Genomic DNA, 18,374 nt, shown 5'->3' on the forward strand with positions numbered 1-18,374 from the left:
TTTAACACATCACTTGTTACAAGAACATCAGAAGTTTCAACCACGAAGGCAAAAAAACCAGTGAGAGTCGACTCCTTCTGAATGTTGTAATAAGCAAGAGTCCTTCTCCTTCTGTCTTACTCCTCGACCTGCTTACCAGTAAAGATAAGATAAGTCTCTGATGGAACGGAGGGGTACCTTCCTTGTCCTGTATCTTCCTTGATTCCTTTATTGTTTTCGATTTAGGGTAGCGTAAAATACTGAATTAGCTCAGCAGAATTGAGAAGTTTTGGGGTAATTTAACTGCAAAAGGTTAAATTTCTTGAGGAACAGTCAATCATAGGCCTTATACTCAATGAATTTAGATGTTGTGCAAGATTATCCTTTCTTCCTTGTTTTGGTAAGTGTTTTCTTGGCAATTCATCACTCCGGTTGGTCTTGTCACGCCCTGGAACTGATGATATTCATATCGGACAAGGTTGCCAATTTGCTTCTTCAATCCTTCACATTGTCTTCCGCGTGATCTTCCCTTCTCCGGGCAGCAGAAGTCGATCTGTTGCTACCTGCTTTGAAGCTTCTATTATTGGTGGTAAAAGGTTCCCAAGAATTGTAGGATCCTTGTTTGGATAAGATCCGTTGTACAATAGTTATCCGTTGTATGGTACCAAAGTGTTCATCCAAAAATTTGGTTGCGTCTTTCTGCACTTGCCCCATGACATCTCTCGGAGATGACCACTAGAATCATATACAAGCCTCCAATGGTTAAGGTCATTTAATTTTAATGATATTGTATGAGAAAGGGTATATTTTCTTCTTGATTTGCTAGCTTTTGGGGACTTTGAGATGAGATTCAATTCTTAATAAATAGTCGTTAGTATTATAGAAACTAGGACTCAAACCCGACAATGTCGTGGGGGAAGTATTTCGAAAAAAATTAAGTTAAATTAAATTAAAAGTATACGTTATAAATTTATTTGAAGTAATAGATCATAGCTGAGTGATCCTAATAAAATAAATTATGTTTTAAAAGGAGAAAATAATAAGTAGTACAAAAACTACATGAATATTAAATATAAAATGTTTGTAAAAACACAACCATTAAAATAAAAACCAAAAGTACTGTTTATGATAAAGAAAATATTATGTCAAAGAGACAAAACTCTAAAAAAAATTACAGAATAAAAAGTCATACTAAACTGAAGCAATCTAGCCAAAAATATTATTTAATATATTATAAATATAAAATATTTTATAAAGAATTATGATAAAGAGTTGCAACGGTCATAACAATTAATAATATTTATATTATTAGTAAAAAAACTATTATGACAAAAGTGATCTTAAGTGAGTAAATCGAATGAATGGTTGGAACGAGTAAATGTAACTTTTTATATAAAATAACTATAAATATAAAATATGTTTAATTTTTAGTCTAAATATATCAAGTAAAGTTATAGTAAAAATACACATCTTCTAAAAATAAAATACATATCCTACAAAAGCTTAAGATAAATAGACGCAACTGTAAGTTATATATTTTAAACTGTATTAAATATTTCTATATTGCTATAAACATTTTAAAATCTTTACGTAGATTGTAGAATAACATTGGATATTAAATATTAATATTCAAATTATTTTGATTCAACATAAAACAGAAAATATATTTTCACAAAAAATGATTTGTTAATCATTGGAAAAAAGACAAATATATATAGAGTTCATTAGTATTGAATAGACACAACTATTAAAACGAAAAGTAATGGCGAAATAATGTGAATAAAATATCACACAACTCTACAATAAGCTGACACAACTATATAAATTATATATTTTTTTTACAAAAAAATACAACGAAAAATCATAATTGTTATTGACATTTATTAAGATTACTATTATTATATAGATTATTTCTACCACCTAACTGTCGATTAGTCAATCTTCTACTTGAATCACATGTGAGTTATGTTTTGCGCTACTAACTTTCACAAATGTATACGAGGGCCGCGTTGTCATTCAGAAATACTAATCTCCTCATCTGATAAACCAAAATTACATCCAACAAATATAAAATATTAATACAAAAAAAATTATACAAACAAAAATTAGTTGATTTTATCAAATAATACACGACTTTAAATTATTTGACGCAAAAATTTAACAATTTAGTTATTTGTTTACAAAATAGTAAAATAAAAATTCGTGATTATTTAGAAATACAATTTAACGATTTAATCTATGTTAACGAATTTCATATTTTATTTCATAAAATTAACAAAAAATATCTGGAAAAACAATAAAAGTAAAGTTTCATGTCTTTTTTTTAAAAAAAAATCTTTTTTGGTAAATTCATGTTTTTTTCTATATATTTTCCCAAGGAAAAAATGATTGTGCTACGTCAAGTATAGGCAAACATGACCACACATACAAACAAAATAAATGTTTTGTTAGATACACTAACTATTGTAATTACATAAGGACATGCATAAACAAACACATCAGTTATGTGTACAACACCATAACCATCTAGTTCTGATGATTTGTTTACCGAAATCCGGTGTTCACCGGTATCGACCGACATTGACCAATGTTGACCAATATTGACCAAAAAAATTAAAAATTTTATATATTTTTTATAAACAACAAAAGTTAAAAAAAAGTTACATAACTTTACTAAAAGATTCTATAATAAATATTTACTACAAAATAATACAACAAATATACATTTTCCTTTTATAAATTCATCATTTGTATACCCTATTATATTTTATTATGTAGCATGCTATTAAATATTTTTATATAACAAATAATGGTAAATCAAAGTTCAAATATATAGCTGGATGCAATATACTTTGACAAAAAAAAACAATATAACAAATTAGACTCAATTATAAAAAGTCTGTGAACATTTTTAAGCCAAAAGATTCTATGTCTCATCATTTGTTATATACCATATTATATTTGTTATATAAAAAAGGCAACTTTTGTATATAATAAAATTTTACTACAAAGTATTATAACAAATATAATATGGTATATGAAAAATATTCATTTCCCTTTTGTATATAATAAATATTATATGGTATAAAATTAAAAACTAACTTTTGAATTTACAAAAGAAAAATGTCTATTTGTTATACTATTTTGTAGGGAAATTTTATTATATAATCTTTTAGTAAAGTTATGTAATTATTTTGTTAATTTTTGTTGTTTATAGAAACAAAATTTTGGTCAATGCTGGACCACATCGGTCAACGCCGGTCAATACTGGTCAACACCGGATTCCAGTAAAGAAGATATCAGAATTAGATGGTTATGGTGTTGTATTCATAACGCATGTTTGTTTATGCATGTTTGTATGTAATAAAAATAGTTCGTATAGTTAATAAAATATTTATATTTTTTGTATGTTTGGTGATATGTTGACCTATATTTGGTGTAGGTGACAATCATTTTTCCTTCCCAAAAATCTAATGTGGGATGTGTGTTTTAGGCCATAAATGACGACTTAAGTAAGCGGGACGTATTTCCAAAAGAATGAAATCCGCAATAACTACACCAATCATAGTAGTTTACATTTTTTTCAAAATCTAAAAAAGGAAATCCGCTTTTATTTTTTTTATGTATGATAAAATGAAAAATGCACTATGTTGTAGATAACTCCATAAATGGTGCGGGACATCTTAAAATCCGTTTTTCATAATTAATTGATTAATAAAATTTATAATTATACAATAAATAATCATAACTATAAATAACAAAATAAATAATAATAAATTTATATATGTCATAAATAGCAAAAAATATTAATAAATAAATAGTGTTTTTAGTTATACATAAAAATATATGTACATAAAAACTTGAACTTTTAATTTAAATCAATTTTATTTATGAAATATTTTTTTCATTAACAAAAATAGATAACAAATTACAATTATATTAATTATTTTTATAGTTACTAATTTATTCATGAAAATCATTATTATACTATAGAAATATGTGTAATTTATTGTGAACCACAATTATTTTTTTCACCAATCAAATATCATTTTGTACCGTTTATTTGTATAAACCGCAAATGTGTCACAAATATATTTTTCTACTATAAATCACGGTTAAACCATACCGCACTACTAAATTATTTATTCCACATAACCTAATACACGTTCACCATTTTAGACCCTAATTCGCCAAACTTTATTTTCAAGTAAAAAAGTCAAGATGGCGTAACATTAAAATTGAAAAAAATACATAGCTTCTAACGGTGTGCTAGAATATTGTAAAAAAATATAAAGTTTTTTTTTTTTTTTCTGTCAATCATAAAGAAAAATATATATATATATATATATATATATATATATATATATATATTTTTCAAAGAGGCGTGATTTTAAAAGCAAATCCGAAGAGAGGAGAGAGAGAGAGAGAGAGAGAGAGAGAGGCGATTTTGAAATTTCAGATAACGCTGATCTTTTTTACTCTCGCCGGAGTAGTCTCTCTCGCCGCCGCCGTAGACAGTCGGTTCTTCTTCTGCAGACTACAGTTTCCTCCGCCGGTAACTTTTACCTTCCCCGATCTCTCGAATCGGTGTTCGTTTTCTTATACTGAAAATTCGACAAGTCGTCGTATCTATAGCTCTCTAATTTAACTTTTTGTTGCTTCAATGATCACCTAGTTTTTGCGTACTGATAAATCATTCATGTGCTGTCTCCTGTGTGATTGAGATTTTAGTTCTTCAATTTTGTTTTCCTTAGTTTTTCTCTGTAACGTATCTATCTGATTTGTACTCGATCTGAGAGGGATTATCAAATAGCTTATTTCGTCACCAAACGTGTTCAATTTCACTACTTCTATTGTGATTTTTCCAAAGCTAAGCTCATTTTGAAGGTTTTACTCAGTAGTTAGCATTTTGCAGTATCTGATTAAAACGTTTTATTCGAAACTTTGAGTATTGGAGAATACAGCTTGCTGAATTAGCTTATGGTTTTACTTTATTCACTTACCACTTGAATTCTCCTCCATGTTAATTGATGTGTTTTTGTTTTTTGCTTTCAGCTTGTTCAAGATGATTGGATCGTTTCTTACAAGAGGATTGGTGTAAGAGAATCATACTATCCTTATATTTGTTTGCTAAATTTTTACAAGGATGCTGTTGATTTAGCTCTTTCTAAATTTTATACATTTGTTGCAGGATGGTGTTGGGTTATGCTTACCCTGCGTATGAATGCTACAAGACTGTTGAAAAGAATAGGCCGGAAATTGAGCAGCTTCGCTTTTGGTGCCAGTACTGGTATGTATTGTTGTTAATTTGCCTTTTACTTCGTCTCCCGTCTGTAAGGTTGAATGTTTGGTGTTTGTGTGTCAGAAATGACTTACTTACTTTAAGTAACTTATCAATCACAGGATATTGGTTGCTTGCTTGACAGTTTTTGAGAGAGTTGGTGATGCGTTTGTTTCATGGTTGGCATTCTAAACTAAACCTGCTTCATTATCGCTTACTGCAACAATGTTTTTCCTCTGTTTGATGATTGTTTTGTTTTTATTTCTCTCGTCAAGGGTTCCAATGTACAGTGAGGCTAAGTTGGCATTCTTCATATACCTGTGGTATCCTAAAACCAGGGTAAGTGTGTATATATATATGATTCTGAAAAAAAATACATAAAGAGTTTCTTTATGGTGTACATGATTCTTTGTTGATGATTGTTTAGGGTACTACATATGTCTACGAGTCCTTCTTTAGGCCGTATCTCTCGCAGCATGAGAATGACATAGACCATAGTTTGTTGGAGCTAAGGACAAGAGCTGGAGATATGGCTGTTATATACTGGCAACGAGTTGCAAGCTATGGCCAGACCAGAATCGTCGAGATTTTGCAGTATGTTGCTGCACAATCAACTCCAAGGCCGCAGCCACCTCAGGTACGTTTAAGAATCTGCAATGAGTATATCAATAATTGCTGCATTTTTTCCTAGAGAATCAGTCAATGCATTGATGATACAATACCTAAGTGAACTCGCATTTAATGATCTGTCATATTCGTATTCGTTTGTGATTCAGAAACGTGGAGGTAGAGCTAATCAAGCTCCTGCTAAGCCTAAGAAAGCCCCTATCCCCCAACCAGAATCTGACGAAGCATCATTACCCTCGTCGTCTAGCTCCTCTTCAAGTGAAAATGAAGGTAGTGAGCCAACCGGTAAAGCAGCAGGCCCTTCAAGACCTAGACCAAAAGTGACATCTGTACCAGTCACAGATACCAAAACTGCTGGTATCACTCAGATAGCACAAAAATCAGTCTCTTACCCGACTGTGACCCCAACCCAATCAACCACCCACGTGGAAATGGAACCAATGCAGATAGAATCAGTGGAGGGAGAAGCAGAATCAGGGAATGAAAATCCGAATCCCGAAGGTCCAAAAGAAACGGTGATGGAGGAGACAATCAGGATGACTCGTGGGAGGTTGAGGAAGACGCGTTCTGAGGAAAGCCGTTGAAAGAAAAAGAAGAAGAAGAAGAAGAAGAAGAAGAAGAAGAAGCAGAAGAGGAAGAAGCTCTGTTTTCAAAAAAAATGTTAATTACTTACATAGCATTTGTCGCTCTTCCCTCTCTCTCTTTCGTGCTTCTAGAATTTGGTTGACATGAACTAACAATTAAGTGGGAATGCTTGTATGAAAAGTAAATTTGTTGGATTCGTTCTTTCATTCAGTTAGTTGCGTTGAAGTGTAAGAGATAACACTCTTGTTTTGTTTGTTTCTCTTGATAACTAATTCGTTAAAATAGGTACAACTACTTGAGAGTAGAAATGAAGCAAGGTCAGTCATAAATTAAGGATAGGAAGCAGTTGAAGTTGGATTGCACCTAAATGCCTAATCATGTAATCAAAGACCCCTATAAAACGAAATTAGAGTGGCTAAAAAGAAGTGGAAGTAGGTGGTTGTTTATAGATGAAATAAGATTTAAGAAAGAAATTGGGCAACCAATCTTGGAGTTATTTTCTAGATTAATGTTTGGTTAAAAAAAAAAAAAAAGATTTAAGAAAGAAATATTATTCTTTTTGTGGAGGTGGTTGATAATAATATTTGTCCACATTGCAAAATATAATCTTTGGAAAACGTCGATGGATAGGAAGCATTTGGTGGCAATTTAAACCTTTTATAACATCTGTTGTTACTAACGCGTGAATATTTGAAGTCGGACTCAGATTTTGGAAAAGCCCCAGAGGTGAACATTTTAAACCATTTGACTAAATGCAATTTGGTAGTTCATGTCGTATGTAGTATCTATGTTGAGTGAATTAGGTAATTAAAAAGGATTGGAGTCGGAGATTTAGTTAGAAAACTAACAAATGCAGAAAAGTGTTAAGAGAAACCGTGCAGTTGGAAAGAAGTTACACCTAGTGATGTCAGATATGAATTTGAGTAGGCTAATCTTATATCGTGAAGAAAGAGGCAAAGCAAAACTTTCGACACTTGTTGTATGTAACGGATTATTATTTCTATTTATCTATTTTATCTTGGAAAATTCATCTATCCAATATTTAGCTATTTACATTGCATAGGAACAGAAATTATTACCCTTATGGTTATAATGGTGCTTTTGGAAATTAAGAAATAATTTCATAAGGGATAGTCCTACTATTGTAATTCAATTCTTCAAGCACAAGCTGAAGTCCATGAGTGGCTATGGAATATTCCATCTAAAAGTGGGAAGGATCACACGGAGACACCACAATCGACCGATCGAAACTGGAAGCGTCCTTCTCTCCCATTTGTTAATGCAACTATGATGCAGGTTTAAATTTACGCAACAGGGTTTCTGGAGAATTAATGGATATTGCGCGTGTAATGGAGCCACAAAATGTTGGGGATCTTCTATACTATACATAAAGCTAATTCACCATTAGAAGGTGAAGCTAAAATATTACTATCATTGATGCAACAAACATGGATTAGGAGCTTCTCCTCAATCTGATACTCATTAACATCATTAATGGTCGTAAGCTAAAATATTACTATCATTGTTAGAATTTTTTCTCTGAAGTTATTTTAGGAAAGTGCGATCGTAAGGGCGATTCTAGGTTTTGTTAAGTTTCTTTCATGCTAGGGTTCGCTTGACGGCCGCTGCCGATGTGCCTTCATGTCGGAGTCGGGTGCGTCGGCTTCCTCTCTGGAAGATGATTCTTCCATTCATAGTAAACAACAATCCTATGCTGCTGTGGTGAATAAGCGTCCTTTGCTTGAGAAACACGATTTTGTTATCAGTTTGGTTGATGGGGTTCCAACGATCGCGGTCCCTGATGCGGTGCTTCAGGACTCTGTGCCTCTCTGAGATGATTTTTTGGTTGGTCGGTTTGCCTCGACGGCTCCTCATGTTGCTAAGATTCACGTCATTGTCAACAAGATTTGGCCGCTTGGTAACAAGGCTCTTCGTATTGATGTCTATGAGAACTCTGCTACTTCGGTTCGTTTCTGTATTCGGGATGAGGTTACGCGGCTTCGTGTTTTACAGCGTGGAATGTGGAATATTGGGGGTGTTCCGATGATGCTGACTAAGTGGTCTCCTCTCCCAGAAGACGCTCAGCGGTGATAACATCAATGCCTTTGTGGGTAACTTTAAAGAACGTTCCTCATTCTCTGTTTTCTTGGGTGGGTCTTGGTTTCTTGACTAGCCCAATTGGTAATCCTATTCGACCTCATCCTGATACAGAGCTCTGTAGCAAGTTTGATGAGGCCAAGGTTTTTGTGGAGGTCAACTCAACGAAATCCTTGCCAAGTTCGTTTTTTTTTCAGTTGAATACGAAGGAGGATGTCACTATTGAGTTTCAGTATCCGTGGCTCCCACCCCATTGTTCTCGTTGTCAAAAGTGGGGGCATTCAAGTGAGGGTTGTGTGACAGCTCCCATGTCTCTGAAACAAACATTAGTTACTGATGTGGAGGAGGGTGAGATTGTTGCTCACACGGTGGCCCAAATGTCTGCTGTTTCTCCTCCCATTGTTCTGGCTCCACAGTCTACTGATAACCCTGCGGGTCCTAGCTCCCCTCTTTCAGCTCATGTTGGCGTCTCCCTTCAAACGGTTGACGAGGATCAAATTGGTTGGTCTGTTATCTCTCCTGGGAAAGGTTGTAAGAGTGTTTAGAAAGCTGTTATTCCACCTGTGGTTGGTCATGACACCCTGTTGGCGTCTCGGTTCTCTGTTCTTGGTGATGCAGGGGAGGGCTCTGAGGAAACTGCAGAGTCTGAGGAGATTCCTAAATCCACTTCTTCGTCGGTTCCCATTGTGGAGACTGTGAAGGGTAGCGGTGTTGGTGTGAAACAAGGTTCAGAGGGTGTCACTGTCTGTGCCTCTCTCCCACGTCAGTCCAAGCTCTTAACCAAGTCATCTTTGGAGTCTCTCTCTCAGCAGACTAGGGGTGGTCCCTCTGGCGTCATTAATGTCCGGTTTTTTCTGGAACATGCGAGGTTTCAATAAATCTAAAAAACATTCTGTTGTTCGTGATTGGGTGCAAGCTGAATCCCTTTAGTTTGGATGCTTGTTGGAAACGCGTGTCCAGGAAAATAAGGCCTCTCGAATCATTTCTTCAGTGTTTCGGGACTGGTCTTCTATCACAAATTATGAATTCAATCGTCTTGGGAGAAGTTGGGTGGTTTGGAAGGAGGATGTGCGAGTTACTCCTGTTTTTAAGAGTGGACAGGTAGTTACTTGTTCTATTCTCATGCTGGGGATACTCTAAAGTTTTTTGTTTCTTTTGTCTATGCGTCGAACCATGCTGACGAAAGAAAGGAGCTGTGGTCCAATCTTAAGTGTCACTATGACTCTCCATTGTTTGCCAATAAACCTTGGTTAGTTGTCGGTGATTTTAATGAAACTCTTGATAGTGAGGAGAATTCTAATTTTGAAGATTCCCCTACTGTCACGATTGGTATGAGGGATTTTCAAGATGTGGTTCAACATTGTGCTTTATCATACATGAATTATCATGGTCCTATGTTTACCAGGGGTAACAAGAGGGATGTTGGTTCTGTCTGTAAAAAGTTGGATAGCGTTTTCGTCAGTGAGGCTTGGAGTCGCAGTTTTGCTGATGCTTATGGTGTGTTTGACTCGGGTGGTGTTTTTGATCACCTTCGTTGTAGGTTTACTGTGGGAACTCAAATCATGAAACCAAGAGGGCCTTTCAAGTTCTCTAATGTTCTTCTGTCCTTCCCGGACTTTCAGTCCACAGTGCAATCCTTTTGGGATACTACTGACAGTCTTTTCCATTCCACCTCTGCAAAGTTTCGTTTTGCTAAAAAGCTTAAGGCTCTCAAACCTTTCTTGCGTTCATTGGGTCGGCAGAAACTGAGCAAGTTCACTGAGCAAGAGGAAGAGGCTCATAAGGTTCTTTGCGATTGTCAAACCGCCACTCTCTCCAACCTAACATCGGTATCTTTAGCGGCTGAAGCTGAGGCTTTCCAACTTTGGGATCATGTCTCTGACCTTGAGGAGAATTTTCTACATCAACGATTCAAGCTTCATTGGATGTTAGTTGGTGACAAAAATAACAGATATTTTCACTCTGCTGTTAAGTCTAGACAGGCGTTAAATGCAATAAGGGAGATAACCTGCTCTGATGGTACGGTTGCAAAATCTCAATCTGAGATTAAATAGGAGGCGATGAGATTTTTTGAGGATTTTCTCACGCATACACTGTCTGATTTTGTTGGTCTTAGTGTTGCTCAGCTAGAGCAGTTGGTTCCATTTCGTTGTTTTGATACTGATAACATTGGTTTGTTGCGGATGGTTTCAGCGGAGGAATCCGCACCACTCTGTTTAAAATGGCAGGGAGTAAGGCTCCTGGTCCAGACGGCTACACTGTCGAATTTTTTAAGCAAACTTGGCCAATCTTGGGAAATGATTTTACAGTTGCTGTTCAATCTTTTTTCCTCAAGGAGTTCCTCCCTAAAGGGGTCAATTCAACAATATTAGCTCTCATTCCTAAGAAGGCAGATTCAAAGGAAATGATGGACTATCGCCCCATATCTTGATGTAACGTGCTTTACAAGGTTGTTTCAAAGATCATTGCAACCGTTTGAAGGCTATTCTACCATCCTTTATTGCTCCTAATCAGTCTGCTTTTATTAAAGATCGACTTTTGATGGAGAACTTGCTGTTAGCTTCGGAACTGGTTAAGGATTATCATAAAGAATCTATCTCCTCTCGTTGTATGATGAAGATTGATATTTCCAAGGCTTTTGACTCAGTTCAGTGGCCTTTTTTGCTCAACATCCTCAAGGCCATCAATCTTCCTGCTGCTTTTATTCATTGGATCGAGCTTTGCATTGGGTCTGCTTCTTTCTCAGTTCAGGTTAATGGGGAGTTAGCTGGCTATTTTCAAAGTAACAGGGGGTTGCGTCAAGGTTGCTCTCTGTCTCCTTATCTCTTTGTTATTTGCATGAATGTCCTGTCTCTCATGCTTGACAAAACAGCAGTTGATCGTCGCTTTGGTTATCATCCTCAGTGTAAGGCCCTCGGTCTTACCCATCTTTGTTTCGCCGATGACATTTTAGTCTTTACCGATGGGAGTGCTCGCTCAGTCGCCGAAACTTTGGCTGTGTTTGATCAGTTTGCGGCTGCCTCTGGTCTTAAAATCAGTCTAGAGAAGTCTACTCTTTTCATGGCTGGTTCAACGCCACAGCAACAGCAAGAAATCCTTCAACATTTTCATTTTGCGGTTGGCTCTCTTCCTGTCCGCTATTTGGGTCTCCCGCTACTTACCAGGTCAATGAAAAGAGCTGATTATTTGCCTCTCCTTGAACGCATTCGCCTCCGTATAACTTTCTGGATGGGTCGTTTCCTGTCCTTTGCGGGTCGTCTTCAGTTGATCAAGTCTGTGCTCTCTAGCCTTACAAACTTCTGGCTCTCTGCTTTCTGTCTGCCAAAGAAATGTTTGAAAGAGATTGATAGCTTATTCTCAGCCTTCTTGTGGTCAGGCCCGGATCTAAACTCCAAAAAAGCTAAGGTTTCTTGGGTTGACGTGTGTAAGCCGACAAATGAGGGAGGTTTGGGTCTTCGACGTCTGTTTGATACAAAAACAGTTAGTATTTTGAAACTTGTATGGTGTTTGGTCTCTACTGGATCCTCTATGTGGGTCTGTTGGGTTCGTCACAACCTCATCCGAGCTGATTCTTTCTGGTCTGTTCGTCATACGAGTGTTAGTGGCTCCAAGATGTGGAGAAAATTCTAAAGTTTTGAAACTTGGCTAGATCTTTTCATAAAGTCAAGGTGACATTCGGGATTGATACTTCATTCTGGTTTGATGTTTGGTGTCCTCTTCGGCAACTATTTGCATTGTTTGGAGCTTGAGGTTGTATTGACATGGCAGACGTTTGCATCAGACAGAGCTACTGAACCAGCTCGAGGATGAGTTGCACTGTCTCCGCCTCTCAGTGCAATCCCTTGGGTGTGAACGACCTCTTTGACAACATAAGAATGGCTCCTACAAGTCTAAGTTCTCCACATCATATACCTGGCACTTGGTTCGATAGCAACATCCTCCTTGTGCTTGGGCTCCAAGAGTTTGGTTCTCTCACTCAACACCAAAATACTACTTCGTCTCTTGGCTTGCTTTTCAAAATAGACTCTCGACGGGTGATAAATTAGTTCAATGGAATGCTGATTCGAATGGTGATTGTGTTCTCTGCCAGGGCCATCAGGAAACTCGAAATCACCTTTTCTTCTCTTGCTCCTACTCTTCTCAGGTTTAGTCTGCCTTGACTAGTGCTGCGCTAGATACCAGGTTCACCACACATTGGGATCAGTTGGCCACTGATAATAGGTTTTTCACCCATGGTATCAATTCCCTATGCAGTTGTAGTACAAAGGGTTATCAATCCAAATGGTTGTTATGCTAGACGATGAGATATGATCAGAACTATGCAAGTCAAGCCAAGCAATAATGGGGTTTGAACTAACAATCCTAAAATAATTAAAAGAAAATAAATAAACAAGAACCACACGACCTAAATACTCGATGCAAGCATTCGAGTACAGGATCAGGTGAAGTGATCGGGTTAAGTAAATGAATATGAACAGCTCGAGGATATACTCGAAGATGGTGATCATGTACCAGCTCGGGTATAGGGTCGAATAGATGCGAAAGCTCCTGAGGATGGGGTAATTGACTCCTAAGTGTTCCTGACCAGTATGGATGTCCTACATGCCTCAAGCAAATATTCCCTACACAATGAATCTCTAAAATCTTGTTAAAACACTCTCGTGATAGAAACAATCAACCTTGATCACTCCGCTACCCAACTCTCGTTTGAGAAACATGACCAATCATGCAATACAAACCGATTCATTATTGGCAATAAACTCCTTACACATCTAATCTCTTAGGCTAAGTGTGTAAATCTCTAGCATTGATTGATTCAAGCATTTCATCTACATCTCTCGATGGTAAAACAGCCTAGAATCTAATCTCAACCTCTCGGTCTGAAACTAGCATTAAGAACATCAACCTAGAAAGGAATTTCTATAAAATAAACAATCAACCTAAGACATCCTAACCGATCAAGAACACATATTTGTCTATCCCATCCCTAGAAACTTTGTTTCAGTTTAATTTTAGAAATCGCTAGGCGCTAGTCAGGCGGTTGGGGTGGGCCTAGCGCCTAGCGAGAAAATCGGAGATTAAACGGGGATTAATCGGGGACTAGTTTTAAGGTTATTTTATTAAATTAATAATAAAATAGAAATATATAGTATTAAATATATGTATAATTCTGTTTATGTTAACATAAAAATATCAAATAAAATATAAAACTATAATATTATTTTTAAAATTACGGTAAACACATAAAAACGTAATTTTAGAAGAAAATGAATGATTTTCATTAAAAGTTTGTACATAAGTTATTGTAAAACATCATAAACTCTTAGTTTAAATGTCTAAATAACAAAAAAATACATATTTGATTTATATTTGTCTATGTAAATAATCATTATATACAAAATTAAGTGGTAAGTAATCAGATTAGACGAGTTATAATCACTTAGACAAATATAATTGGATAATCGATGCTAGGCGGGGATTATTCATTAATCGAGGCGGAGAGGGTGGGCCTAATGATTTTACGGGGCGTAATCGGTGCTAGGCGGAGATTTTTAAAATATCAAATCTCATTGCAGAAAACATATAAACACATATAAACGAAAATTGCATTGTATTGAAAATAGAAATAGAGTAGAAGAGTACATAATCGAAATCTAGAAGAATAGCAAAAAGAAAATGAAAATAAATCCTAACAAAGTGGAAAAAGAGTTTGGATTGCTCAGTTTCTCTCCCAGAAGCTCTCGCTCTCTATTCTCATGGTCTGCGGCGTCCCCCAGCGAGAGGAAGAAGAGGGAGGTTTATATATGGAAACCCTTTTAACCTAGCTTCCCAGTCCTGCCCGAGGGTCTGCTCGAGGTGCACGAGGATGAGGTCGGGTTACTCCTCGGATACGTCTTTGGGTTGTTCTTCCTGTTCTTGGATCGTCTTCGATCGGGTTGGGGTTCGGGCTGTTCTTCCTGCTCAATAGCTCCTTCTGGTACATGCTCGGATTTGACCTTGTTTCTCTCCATTTTAGGCTCTTAAGCACCTGTTTTCATCCAAAATGTGCAAATGCAAGAATGCAACACCCTAAATGGCCTAAATGTGAACTCATACAGTTAATGACCTAAAAATGCTAAGGTTAGGGTATATGTAATGCAAAATATGGACAAAAAAGGATGCTTAAAAAATGTAAATTAGAGAGTTATCAGCCACCCTGCTCCTTGACTCCTCCATCCCTCGGCTCCATTGTTTTATCCTCCGTTATGTCTTTCAAACCTCACTACACTGCATTTGGCGGGAACGGAATGCTAGACGACATGGTGAAGCTCCGACTCCACCCTCCTGTCTCCTCCGTTTCATTGACAAAACTATCCGTAATTGACTGCTCACCTTGGTGACTGTTCCTGGCTACGAGAATGGTCTCCAGTTCTGATTTCAAACCCACCCCATCTAAGCTGTTTTTAATACTTTATGTTTTACCTCTCTTTCTATTCTCAGATAAAATATTAAGTTGTACAACAGTCTTTTCTGGTGAATATAATTCATACAAAAAAAAACATCATTATGGTCGTGGTGAGGACGATGCTTCACTTGATGGGACCTATACCAAAATATTATATTATGATCTACAATATTTCTTCAACTCAATTTGTATTTTCTAAACGCCATTGTAATAAGGCTGCTCATTTACTAGTTTTAGCATGGGGTCGAAATATAACTTTGAAAATCAAATTTGATAGAAATATATATATATATATATATATTGTGAAATATACATATTCTAATTAAATTAGAAGTTTTTGCTTTGTTGAAGAAAGAAAATTAGAAAATATTTGAAATATATTTTATTTTTAGTTTTATGTGATATGACAATATGTAAAACATACAAAAGCACTAAATATTAGAGATAATTCAGAAAAAGAAAGATTTGATTTTCTTTCTATATTTATGTTAATTAAAACATACAAAAATATACAAAAATATGTTTGTCCAAAAAACAAAAAAAAAAACATACAAAAATATATCTTTTAGAAATGGGCTAGTAAAATATTGAAAGAAAATTAAACAAAAACAAATAGATTTAGGGAGATTCTCAAAATAGCACCAACATAAGTTTTTATTCCAAACTTAGCACAACATCTCTGAAATTCCAAAAATAACACTAATTAATTTTTCAATAAAATCCTAAATTCAAAATACTAAACCCTATCCCTCAAAACTATACCCTAAATGTGAAATTGAGAACCCAAACCTAAAAAAAAAATTTAAAAATTAATTTTAAATATTTTAATGTGTTAAATAGTGCTATTTTTGGAAATTTATGGAATGTGTGATATAATTGTCCATAAAACTTATTTTAGTGCTATTTTAGGGTATTTCTCATAGATTTATGGGTTTTAGGCTAAATAAATTATTTTTTATGGGTTCATTATAAGAAATTTTATTAAAAACTGGTAAATTTACACTATAATGAGGGGTCAACTGACCCCATACTCTCTCACTTGGGTCCCCCTTGGTTCAGATTGTTATTTCTTTTCAGATAGTTTTATCCCATCTGGATAATTTGCTGAACATTTGTACTATGATTTTATAAATTCATAATATAATACCATTGAGTTGAAAAGAAGAAATTCATTTTAAAATAATAAACAAAATGTTTGACATAACGCCTCCTAATTTTTCTGATATAATATTTTTAGCACCTATCTATTAAGATGAAGTGCATATAATTAAAATCCAATTTATTATAATGAAATAACTATACTGAAATATTTTCCTCCAATCTAAACCAAAAATTACGAGATTAAACCAAAAATTATTTAGTATCTATATATATAAAGTGCAGTTTCCTCACTCCTGGTGCTGCCACCTCAACATACCTCTCTTTTAAATAAGCCCATATTTTCGACATTACCCACTATGTAGTTAATATTTATTTCTATCACATTTTTGTAAAAGCCCAATTCATTATCCACTAAGCGATGTTTTTTTGGCCAGCGGAATAAAACTCCTCTCCACGATACTCCACAGCGCCGTCGTCCGTTGTGGACCTGAAGCGTCCCTGCCTTTCTCATTCTTTCATCCTGGCTCACCTAATGGTTATCTTTGAAATAAATGTTCTCCACTCCTCCACACCCTTTCGCTGTCTTCCCTCTCTTCAATCTTCATTGTAACGTTTTTCTCTATTACTGTAATTCATCCCGTTCAATGCTCGCTCTTTCAATTCAAGACCCACTACTCTATCTTTAAATGGTGTAAGTCCTGTATAATGTTTCCTCCTCCAATTTCATGCTCCATATATATTTTTCTTTGTCTCTTTGATTTCTCCTCACTAAAATGGATTTCGCTGTCATTTCATTCGAAAATCTCAAAGTTGGGCGCCTTCACCAACAGACCGTCGGAAGAATGCTTCGTCACTGGCCTGCTCGCAATGTCAAAAAAGGTGGCCAACTCATGGGCGTCGACTTCCTACTCATTGATGAGAAGGTTGTTTCCATCTTAACTAGACTTTTCATTTATTCGTTTTTTACAACTCTATCTAATTTGAAGTTTTTTTGTGTCATCCAAGGGTCGATCAATGTGACCCACCTTTCAAAATTTGAAAACTCGCTACGTGATGAGGCAATATATATTGTGTCTGACTTTGAAGTCACAAGAAACAACTCCCATTTTAAGCTAATTGATTCCCCCTTTTCAATACGCTTCACACCAACCACTGTTTTTGATCAGACTGAAGAGTCTTTTGGTATCATCCTGGAAGAGTTTTTCAGGTTTTGGACTCATGACCAATTGGTTTCTCTTGCCAACACCAATACAGATCTTCGAGGTGTGTTGATTTTTTCCACTCTTTCAATATTCCCCTGTTTCTATATTTACTCTATCTCTCAAAATTATAACTTACATAATCGACCTTTCATAAGTTGTCTTCTTCTCACATTCGAAAACCCTATCTTCTCCAGAAAATTATTCTAATAATTTTAGTATTTTAAGCGTTAAGGTTTCGTCCTCATGATTGTTTTTGCTCTCACATTAGATGTAATGAGCGAAGTCTGTTCCAGCAAAGCATATCGAAATGGAATGACACAACCTTGGAGAGGATGTTAGTGCACCTCGGTCACGAAAGGTCAGTTTCCACCGACTTCGATCTCTTTAGTTCACTGATGTATTTGGTTCTTTTAATTCCCCTTCTTCATTACTTTCATCACATGGTTTATTTTATTACAGTGGGGAGAAAGTGCCATTGACGATCATGCGTCCTCATTGGAGAAGGTTTTCAGCGAGAAAGACGGAGGGACTAACATATTGTTAGCTATAAATATAAACCAAAAGTTATTTGGAGGTGAATCACTTGATTAACTTCATTCATTAACACTTTACTTTATGCCATCTTAACTTCGCATGACAACTTACCTAACGTTTCTCCACAGGTGAACTCTACCTCAATGCCACGTCTGGGACCAAATTTTATTCAGACAGAGATTTAGCAACAACTCAACAGTTTTCTGATAGGTAATGAAAAGGTTTTGCCTAAATTGTTTACATTTAGTCATTCATACTATGTTTTTTAATCCCTTAACCATACTTACCTAAATGACTAAACATGCTAAAGGGGAAAGCAAAAGCAGGAGCCAACTCAATTTCACCAACCGATCTCAAGAAAAAAGTCTCCAAGTATTACGAAGAATAGGACATAGATATATGTAGAGAGGTCTTTACCTTCAAAATCAAAAAGAATAACCAAATCAAAGCAAGGCAACACAAGCAACACTTTCATAGAATCAAGGAAACACAACTAGAAATCATTTAAAAGTATTTGGCAGCA

The 18,374-nt window shown here is 35.5% G+C and overlaps 1 protein-coding gene and 1 pseudogene across 1 annotated transcript; both read left to right on the top strand.

The window, feature by feature from the left end:
* Positions 1 to 4,190: 4,190 nt before the first annotated feature.
* On the top strand, positions 4,191 to 6,682 carry LOC104725249 (HVA22-like protein i). Its single transcript, XM_010443873.3, has 7 exons — positions 4,191 to 4,534; positions 5,035 to 5,076; positions 5,171 to 5,269; positions 5,383 to 5,439; positions 5,536 to 5,599; positions 5,688 to 5,897; positions 6,037 to 6,682. The coding sequence occupies exons 2-7, from the start codon at positions 5,045 to 5,047 to the stop codon at positions 6,469 to 6,471; spliced, it is 897 nt and encodes a 298-aa protein (XP_010442175.1). The 5' UTR covers positions 4,191 to 4,534; positions 5,035 to 5,044; the 3' UTR covers positions 6,472 to 6,682.
* Positions 6,683 to 8,565: 1,883 nt separating this feature from the next.
* On the top strand, positions 8,566 to 12,318 carry LOC147934960 (uncharacterized; annotated as a pseudogene).
* Positions 12,319 to 18,374: the final 6,056 nt, after the last annotated feature.

This window comes from Camelina sativa, chromosome 11 (genome assembly GCF_030686135.1).
Source record: "Camelina sativa cultivar CO46 ecotype springtype chromosome 11, ASM3068613v1".
In the NCBI taxonomy this organism is placed as follows: domain Eukaryota; kingdom Viridiplantae; phylum Streptophyta; class Magnoliopsida; order Brassicales; family Brassicaceae; genus Camelina; species Camelina sativa.

Excerpts from the sequence above, each read along its gene's own strand:
- LOC104725249 (XM_010443873.3), top strand. The coding sequence starts at position 5,045 with ATGATTGGATCGTTTCTTACAAGAGGATTGGT. Across the intron at positions 5,270-5,382 it reads CGCTTTTGGTGCCAGTACTG|GATATTGGTTGCTTGCTTGA; the intron begins GTATGTATTGTT and ends TATCAATCACAG. Across the intron at positions 5,898-6,036 it reads CAAGGCCGCAGCCACCTCAG|AAACGTGGAGGTAGAGCTAA; the intron begins GTACGTTTAAGA and ends TTTGTGATTCAG.